A 10,308-nucleotide genomic window follows, 5' to 3' on the forward strand; every position below is an offset into this window, starting at 1 on the left:
GGAAATACTTACGCTACTTTACTGCATCACCCTTTCCTCTTCAAGGGAAAACCAACGCAGTGCTCAAGAGGTAGCAAGAAGGATTTCTGGCGTCGTTGCCGGGGAGGCTTACGCCAAGTCAAGTCAAGATTTGCTCTCCCGACAACGAGCCATTTCTGGCGCCGTTGCCAGGGAGTCTACGCAAAAGTCAACATACCAAGTACCCATCACAAACTCTTACCCCTCGCATTACATTATTTGCCATTTGCCTCTCATTTTCCTCTCCCCCACTTCACCCTTGCCGTTTTATTCGCCCTTTCTTTCCGTTCGCCTCTTTTTCGCTTGCCTCTTGTTTGCTTGTGTGTTGGATTGCTTATTCGTCATGATGGCTCAAGACAATACTAAATTTTGTGACTTTACCAATACCAACAACAATGATTTTCTTAGCACTCCGATTGCTCCTCTTACCGATGCTGAATCTTGTGAAATTAATGCTACTTTGCTTGAAGAAAAATTGCCTAAGATTGATGAATTGGCTAGGAACGTGGATAGAATTTCTCTTGATGTTGATTCTTTGAAACTTAGATCTATTCCACCTAAGCATGATATCAATGAGTCTCTCAAAGCCATGAGAATTTCCATTGATGAGTGCAAAGAAAGAACCGCTAGGATGCGTGCTAAGAAAGATTGCTTTGTAAAAGCGTGTTCTTCTAATTTTTATGAGAATAAAGATGAAGATCTAAAAGTTATTGATGTGTCCCCTATTAAATCTTTGTTTTGCAATATGAATCTTAATAATGATGAGACTGGAGATGAGTCAACTTTAGTTAGAAGGCGTCCCAAAAATTCGGAGTTTTTAGAGCTTGATGCAAATATTGGTAAAAGTGGGATTGAAGAGGTTAAAACTTTAGATACCAATGAACCCACTATCTTGGATTTCAAGGAATTTAATTATGATAATTTCTCTTTAATAGATTGTATTTCCTTGTTGCAATCCCTGCTAAATTCTCCTCATGCTTATAGTCAAAATAAAGCTTTTACCAAACATATCGTTGATGCTTTAATGCAATCTTATGAAGAAAAACTTGAGTTGGAAGTTTCTATCCCTAGAAAAATTTATGATGAATGGGAACCTACTATTAAAATTAAAATTAAAGATCATGAATGCTATGCTTTGTGTGATTTGGGTGCTAGTGTTTCCACGATTCCAAAAACCTTGTGTGATTTGTTAGGTTTCCGCGAATTTGATGATTATTCTCTAAACTTGCACCTTGCGGATTCCACTATTAAGAAACCTATGGGAAGAATTAATGATGTTCTTATTGTTGCAAATAGAAACTATGTGCCCGTAGATTTCATTGTTCTTGATATAGATTGCAATCCTTCATGTCCTATTATTCTTGGTAGACCTTTCCTTAGAACGATTGGTGCAATTATTGATATGAAGGAAGGGAATATTAGATTCCAAGTTCCGTTAAGGAAAGGTATGGAACACTTTACTAGAAATAAAATAAAATTACCTTATGAATCTATTATGAGATCCACTTATGGATTGCCTTCCAAAGATGGCAATACCTAGATCTATCCTCGCTTTTATGCCTAGCTAGGGGCGTTAAACGATAACGCTTGTTGGGAGGCAATCCAATCTTATTTTAGTTTTTTTGATTTTTGGTTCTATTTATTAATAAATAATCCATCTAGATTCTGTTTAGATGTGGTTTTGTGTTTTTATTAGTGTTTGTGCCAAGTAGAACCTTTGGGAAGACTTGGGGAAAGTCTTTGCGATCTTGCTGTAAAAAACAGAAACTTTAGCTCTCACTAGATTAGCTTCAACTTTTTACTGGAGAGTGCTATTTAGTTTATTATTTTTGCATATGATTAATAGATAAATTCCTCACGTCCAGAAATTTATTTTAGAATTTTTGGAGTTCCAGAAGTTTGCGTTAGTTACAGATTACTACAGACTGTTCTGTTTTTGACAGATTCTGTTTTTCGTGTGTTGTTTGCTTATTTGATGAATCTATGGCTAGTAAAATAGTTTATAAACCATAGATAAGTTGGAATACAGTAGGTTTAACACCAATATAAATAAATAATGAGTTCATTACAGTACCTTGAAGTGGTGTTTTGTTTTCTTTCGCTAACGGAGCTCACGAGATTTCCTGTTAAGTTTTGTGTTGTGAAGTTTTCAAGTTTTGGGTGAAGATTTGATGGATTATGGAACAAAGAGTGACAAGAGCCTAAGATTGGGGATGCCCATGGCACCCCAAGGTAAATCCAAGGACACCAAAAAGCCAAAGCTTGGGGATGCCCCGGAAGGCATCCCTTCTTTTGTCTTCGTCCATCGGTAACTTTACTTGGAGCTATATTTTTATTCACCACATGATATGTGTTTTGCTTGGGGCGTCTTGTATAATTTGAGTCTTTGTTTTTAGTTCACCACAATCATCCTTTCTGTACACACCTTTTGAGAGAGACACACATGATTCGGAATTTATTAGAATACTCTATGTGCTTCACTTATATCTTTTGAGCTATATAGTTTTTGCTCTAGTGCTTCACTTATATCTTTTAGAGCACGGCGGTGGTTTGTTTTGTCGAAACTATTGTTCTCTCATGCTTCACTTATATTATTTTGAGAGTTCTACAAAACAGCATGGTAATTTGCTTTAATTTTGAAATTAGTCCTAATATGATAGGCATACAAGATTAGTAAAAACTTCCTTATAAGTGCGTTGAATACTAAGAAAAGTTTGATGCTTGATAATTGTTTTGAGATATGAAGATGGTGATATTAGAGTCATGCTAGTTGAGTGGTTATGAATTTGAGAAATACTTGTGTTAAAGTTTGTGATTCCCGTAGCATGCACGTATGGTGAACCGTTATGTGATGAAGTCGGAGCATGATTTATTTATTGATTGTCTTCCTTATGAGTGGCGGTCGGTGACGAGCGATGGTCTTTTCCTACCAATCTATCCCCCTAGGAGCATGTGCGTAATACTTTGCTTTAATAACTAATAGATTTTTGCAACAAGTATATGAGTTCTTTATGATTAATGTTGAGTCCATGGATTATATGCACTCTTATCCTTCCACCATTGCTAGCCTCTCTAATACCGCGCACTTTTCGCCGGTATCATACACCCACCATATACCTTCCTCAAAACAGCCACCATACCTACCTATCATGGCATTTCCATAGCCATTCCGAGATATATTGCCATGCTACTTACCATCGTTCCGTTTACTATGACACGCTCCATCATTGTCATATTGCTTCGCATGATCATGTAGTTGACATCGTATTTGTGGCAAAGCCACCGTTCATTATCTTCATACGTGTCACTCTTGATTCATTGCATATCCCAGTACACCACCGGAGGCATTCATATAGAGTCATATTTTGTTCTAAGTATTGAGTTGTAAGTAAATAAAAGTGTGATGATTATCATCATTAGAGCATTGTCCCAAGTGAGGAAAGGATGATGGGGACTATGATTCCCCCACAAGCCGGGATGAGACTCCGAACTAAATAAGAAAATAGGCCATTAAAAAAAGAGAGAAAAGGCCCAACAAAAAATGATGAGAGAAAAGAGAGAAGGGACAATGCTACTATCCTTTTTCCACACTTGTGCTTCAAAGTAGCACCATGATCTTTATGATAGAGAGTCTCTTGTTTTGTCACTTTCATATACTAGTGGGAATTTTTCGATATAGAACTTGGCTTGTATATTCCAATGATGGGCTACCTAAAAATGCCCTAGGTCTTCGTGAGCAAGCAAGTTGGATGCACACCCACTTAGTTTTCATTGTTGAGCTTTCATACACTTATAGCTCTAGTGCATCTGTTGCATGGCAATCCCTACTCACTCACATTGATATCTATTAATGGGCATCTCCATAGCCCGTTGATACGCCTAGTTGATGTGAGACTATCTTCTCCTTTTTGTCTTCTCCACAACCACCGTTCTATTCCACCTATAGTGCTATATCCATGGCTCACGCTCATGTATTGCGTGAAGATTGAAAAAGTTTGAGAACACCAAAAGTATGAAACAATTGCTTGGCTTGTCATCGGGGTTGTGCATGATTTAAATATTTTGTGTGGTGAAGATAGAGCATAGCCAGACTATATGATTTTGTAGGGATAACTCTCTTTGGCCATGTTATTTTGAGAAGACATGATTGCTTTATTAGTATGCTTGAAGTATTATTACTTTTATATCAATATTAAACTTTTATCTTGAATCTTTTGGATCTGAATATTCATACCACAAATAAGAGAATTACATTGAAAATTATGCCAAGTAGCATTCCACATCAAAAATTCTGTTTTTATCATTTACCTACTCGAGGACGAGCAGGAATTAAGCTTGGGGATGCTTGATACGTCTCCAACGTATCTATATTTTTGATTGTTCCATGCTATTATATATTCTGTTTTGGATGTTTAATGGGCTTTATTATACACTTTTATATTATTTTTGGGACTAACCTATTAACCGGAGGCCCAGCCCAAATTGCTGCTTTTTTGCCTATTTCAGTGTTTCGCAGAAAAGGAATATCAAACGGAGTCCAAACGGAATGAAACCTTCTGGAACGTGATTTTTGGAACAAACGTGATCCAAAGGACTTGGAGTGGACGTCAAGAAACGAACGAGGAGGCCACGAGGCAGGGGGGGCGCGCCCTCCACCCTCATGGGCCCCTCGTAGCTCCACCGACCTACTTCTTCCTCCTATATATACCTACGTACCCCCAAACCATCAGACACGGAGCCAAAAAAACCTAATTCCACCGCCGCAACCTTCTGTACCCGTGAGATCCCATCTTGGGGCCTTTTCCGGCGCTCCGCCGGAGGGGGGCATTGATCACGGAGGGCTTCTACATCAACACCATAGCCTCTCCGATGATGTGTGAGTAGTTTACCTCAGACCTTCGGGTCCATAGTTATTATCTAGATTGCTTCTTCTCTCTCTTTGGATCTCAATACAAAGTTCTCCTCGATTCTCTTGGAGCTCTATTTGATGTAACTCTTCTTTTGCGGTGTGTTTGTCGAGACCGATGAATTGTGGGTTTATGATCAAGATTATCTATGAACAATATTTGAATCTCCTCTGAATTCTTTTATGTATGATTGGTTATCTTTGCAAGTCTCTTCGAATTATCAGTTTGGTTTGGCCTACTAGATTGATCTTTCTTGCAATGGGAGAAGTGCTTAGCTTTGGGTTCAATCTTGCGGTGCTCGATCCCGGTGACAGTAGGGGAAACGACACGTATTGTATTGTTGCCATCGAGGATAAAAAGATGGGGTTTATATCATATTGCATGAGTTTATCCCTCTACATCATGTCATCCTTCTTAAAGCGTTACTCTGTTCTTATGAACTTAATACTCTAGATGCATGCTGGATAGCCGTCGATGTGTGGAGTAATAGTAGTAGATGCAGGCAGGAGTCGGTCTACTTGTCACGGACGTGATGCCTATATACATGATCATACCTAGATATTCTCATAACTATGCTCAATTCTATCAATTGCTCGACAGTAATTTGTTCACCCACCGTAATACTTATGCTATCTTGAGAGAAGCCACTAGTGAAACCTATGGCCCCCGGGTCTATTCTCCATCATATTAATCTTCCGTCAACAAGCTATTTCTATCTTTGTTTATTTTGCTTTCTTTACTTTTACTCTTTATTATAAAAATACCAAAAATATTATCTTATCATCTCTATCAGATCTCACTCTCATAAGTGACCGTGAAGGGATTGACAACCCCTTTATCGCGTTGGTTGCGAGGTTCTTATTTGTTTGGGTAGGTGCAAGGGACTCGATCGTGGCCTCCTACTAGATTGATACCCTGGTTCTTAAAAACTGAGGGAAATACTTACGCTACTTTACTGCATCACCCTTTCCTCTTCAAGGGAAAACCAACGCAGTGCTCAAGAGGTAGCAGTGACTCGACTGAAGAAGGACAAGGGAGCTTTGACTGGCAAGGTTGTTGATCTCAGTCGGAGGAGAGACGAGTTGGAGACTTATCTGGGAAGACTCGCCAAGAAGTTATTCCTTACGCTTGAAGGTACCTTTCCTTGTCCGACTGTTTTATTATCGCCGATTCATCATAAAGCCGTCGACTCATTATTTCTTTGTGAGTGCAGAATTCTGCCAAAACTTTGAGGAAGAAATTGGGCGGATCGAGGCAAGCTTGGATCCCATCAACTCCCCTGTTAAGGACGAAGCTGCCATGAACATGCTCCGACTAGAATCCCGACTTGCCAGTGTCACAGACTACCTCGCTCGACTGAAGGTTGCGGTGTCGCGGATCGACACAGCGCTCTGGCCAAGGGAGACGCTCCAAAATGACCTCGAGTCTTTGATGACTCGACTCAATGAGATCCCTGGTCGAGTGCAGGAATGGAAGAAATCTTCTGCTCGGTGCGGCGCTGACGTAGCTCTGTCCCTTGTTCGCGTCCATTGCAAGGAGGTCAAAGAAGAGAAGTTGGCAGCGATCAAGGTTGCCAACACCAAGATACTTGACTTCCAGTCTTTCATGGAGACCTTCATTGCTGCTGCTACTCGTATTGCAGATGGAATCGACCTAGATGAGTTCGTCAAGCCTTCCAGTCGTCCCCCTGCAGAGTGAACAAACTTTTACAATCCGATTAAATTTGCCTCGGTATACCGAGTGGTTTTGTAACCGTTAAACTCCTTCGGGCCTGATGCCCGAATACTTTAATCTGCGGTCCGGAACCTCATGGCATTTATCTGAACTTGGTTTTTCCTCAAACATGTTTGTCTTTATTTCCGAGTGGAATTTGTATCTTCACTCGGAGCAGATTTTTGTTCTTGTGATACAACTCTGAGGAGGGGGTCGCGGACGACCTGCACCTCGTCGTTCTTGCAGATCGGGATGGAGCGCACATTTTACTTGCAGCGCAGCTCTAAGGAGAAGGTCGTAGTCGACCTGTACCTCGTCGTCCTTGCGAATCAGGATGGAGCGCACATTGTACTTGTGGCGCAGCTCTGAGGAGAAGGTCGTAGTCGACCTGCACCTCGTCGTCCTTGAGGATCAGGATGGAGCATACATTGTACTTGTGGCGCAACTCTGAGGAGAAAGTTGTAGTCGACCTGCACCTCGTCGTCCTTGCGGATTAGGATGGAGCGTGTGGCCAAGCCCCCGAGAGAATCATTCTTCACTCGGAGCGTATTTTAAACTTAGGCGAGTACGGAACTGCAGCTAAGCCCCTGAGTGAGAGGATTGCTCTTCACTCGGTGGGATTTTTTCAACTTAGGCGAGTATGGAACTGCAGCTAAGCCCCCGAGTGAGAGGGTTGCTCTTCACTCGGTGGGATTTTTTAAACTTAGGCGAGTACGGAACTGCAGCTAAGCCCCAGAGTGAGAGGATTGCTCTTCACTGGGTGGGATTTTTTAAACTTAGGCGAGTATGGAACTGCAGCCAAGCCCCCGAGTGAGAGGGCTGCTCTTCACTCGGTGGGATTTTTTAAACTTAGGCGAGTACGGAACTGCAGCTAAGCCCCCGAGTGAGAGGATTGCTCTTCACTCGGTGGGATTTTTTAAACTTAGGCGAGTACGGAACTGCAGCTAAGCCCCCGAGTGAAAGGATTTCTCTTCACTCGGTGGGATTTTTTTTCAAACTTAGGCGAATCGGATTCGCAGCTAAGCCGCCTGAGTACGAGGCTTGCTCTTCACTCGGTGGGATTTTGTTTTTGAAACTTAGGAGAATCAGATTCGCAGCTAAGCCACCCACTGGGGGATTTTGAACATATGTATAAGTAACAACAATCATTTAGGAGACTGTAAAACCGTGTCTTCGATAAACAAACTGAAAGGTACTTCTTATTACATCTCAACAGTCTAAATGCTTAAGTATGAAAATGGCGGAGCAACTCCGCATTCCAAGCGTGTGGCTCGTCTTTCTTGTGTTCCACATCGTACAGGTGGTACGCTCTGTTGTGGAGCACTTTGGTGATGATGAAGGGGCCTTCCCAAGCGGGAGCAAGCTTGTGTGGTCGTTGCTGATCCACTCGGAGAACCAGGTCTCCCTCCTGAAATGCTCGACCTCTCACGTTTCTATGGTGGAACCGACGAAGGTCTTGCTGATAAATAGTCGACCTGATCAAGGCCATCTCTCTTTCCTCTTCCAGAAGATCAACAACATCTTGACGGGCTTGTTCTGCTTCTGCCTCTGAGAAAAGTTCCACTCGCAGGGCATTGTGGAGTAAATCAGTCGGCAGCACAGCTTCGGCTCCATAGACCATGAAGAAGGGAGTTCGGCCAGTCGACCAATTTGGCATTGTTCTCAGACCCCACAGTACTGATGATAACTCATCTACCCAGGCACCGGCCGCATTCTTGAGGTCGCGCATCAATCTGGGCTTCAACCCTTGGAGGATCAAACCATTTGCGCTTTCTGCTTGTCCATTCGAATGCGGGTGAGCGACTGAAGCATAGTCGACCCGGGTGCCTTGGGAAGCACAGAAAGCTGTGAACTCATCTGAATCAAAGTTTGAACCGTTGTCTGTGATGATGTTGTGTGGGACTCCATATCTGAATGTTAACTCTCTGATGAAGCTGACGGCGGTACCCGATTCAAGGTTCTTGATGGGTTTGGCTTCAATCCATTTAGTGAACTTGTCGACTGCAATGAGCAGGTGGGTGAAGCCACTTCTGCCGGTCCTCAGATGTCCAATCATATCCAATCCCCAAACAGCAAAGGGCAAGACGAGTGGAATGGTCTTCAAGGCTGACGCAGGCTTATGAGACATGTTGGAGTAGAACTGACATCCTTCACATTTGTCGACTATGCCTTTTGCCATTTCATTCGCCCGTGGCCAATAGAATCCCGCTCGGTATGCTTTGGCCACAATTGTCCGAGAGGACGCATGGTGACCATAGGTCCCCGAGTGGATGTCATCGAGAATCATTCGACCTTCCTCTGGCGTGATGCATCGCTGAGCGACTCCAGTAACACTCTCTCTGTAAAGCTGTCCACCTATTATGGTGAAGGCTTTGGATCGTCGCGCAATCTGACGTGCTTCATATTCGTCTTCTCAAAGCTCTTTCCTGATAATATACGCGATATACGGCACTGTCCAATCTGGAATGACGACCAAAACCTCCATGATTAAGTTGACCACGGCTAGGGTTTCAACTTCAGTTGGATCAGTAGAACTCTTAGGTTGTGGGGGCTCTTCCGGGAAGGGATCTTCTTGAACTGATGGTGTGTGAAGATGTTCCAAGAAGACATTGTTGGGAATGGGCTCCCGCTTGGAACCTATCTTTGCCAGGTCATCCGCTGCCTGGTTCTTCAGTCGGGGAATGTGGTGGAGCTCTAGCCCTTCAAACTTCTTTTCTAACTTTCTCGCGGCATTGCAATAGCCAGTCATAGTTGGGCTCCTGACATCCCACTCTTTCATCACTTGATTGACCACCAAATCTGAGTCGCCGTAGACCATTAGGCGACGGACGCCGAGTGAAATGGCCATACGCAACCCATACAGAAGTGCCTCGTATTCAGCTTCATTGTTGGAGGAATCAAATTGAATCTGAAGGACATAACTGAGTTTGTTGCCTCGCGGGGATACCAGGACTACTCCAGCACCAAAACCATTCAGCATCTTGGATCCATCAAAGAACATAGTCCAATGTTCCGAGTGAACTTGAGTCGGTTGCTGCTGTTCAATCCACTCGACGAGGAAATCTGTTGGGGAACGTAGTAATTTCGAAAAAAATCCTACGCACACGCAAGATCAGGGTGATGCATAGAAACGAGAGGGGAGAGTGTGTCCGCATACCCTCGTAGACCAAAAGCGGAAGCGTTATGACAACGCGGTTGATGTAGTCGTACGTCTTCACGGTCGACCGATCCTCAGTACCGAACATACGGCACCTCCGTGTTCAGCATAGGTTCAGCTCGGTGATGTCCCGCGAACTCACGATCTAGTAGAGCTTCGGGAAGAGCTTCGTCAGCACGACGGCGTGATGACAGTGTTGATGAAGTTACCGACAGAGGGCTTCGCCTAAGCACCACTACGACATGACCGAGGTGGATTATGGTGGAGGGGGCACCGCACACGACTAAGAGAGATCAATGATCAACTTGTGTGTCTATGGGGTGCCCCCTGGCCACGTATATAAAGGAGTGGAGGAGGGGGAGAGGGCCGGCCCCTATGGCGCGCCCTGGAGGAGTCCTACTCCCACCGGGAGTAGGATTCCCCCCCCTTCCCTAGTTGGACTAGAAGAGAAGGAAGGGGAGAGAGGGATGAAGGAAAGGGGGGGCGCCGCCCCCCTCCTAGTCCAATTCGGAC

At 43.5% G+C, this 10,308-nt stretch overlaps 1 protein-coding gene across 1 annotated transcript; it reads right to left on the minus strand.

The window, feature by feature from the left end:
* Window positions 1-9,051: 9,051 nt before the first annotated feature.
* LOC141022840 (uncharacterized) lies at window positions 9,052-9,387 on the minus strand. Its single transcript, XM_073499110.1, has one exon. It carries the CDS (start codon window positions 9,385-9,387, stop codon window positions 9,052-9,054), a length of 336 nt encoding a protein of 111 aa, XP_073355211.1.
* Between the last annotated feature and the right edge of the window lie 921 nt (window positions 9,388-10,308).

Source organism: Aegilops tauschii, chromosome 5 (assembly GCF_002575655.3).
Source record: "Aegilops tauschii subsp. strangulata cultivar AL8/78 chromosome 5, Aet v6.0, whole genome shotgun sequence".
Lineage (NCBI taxonomy): Eukaryota > Viridiplantae > Streptophyta > Magnoliopsida > Poales > Poaceae > Aegilops > Aegilops tauschii.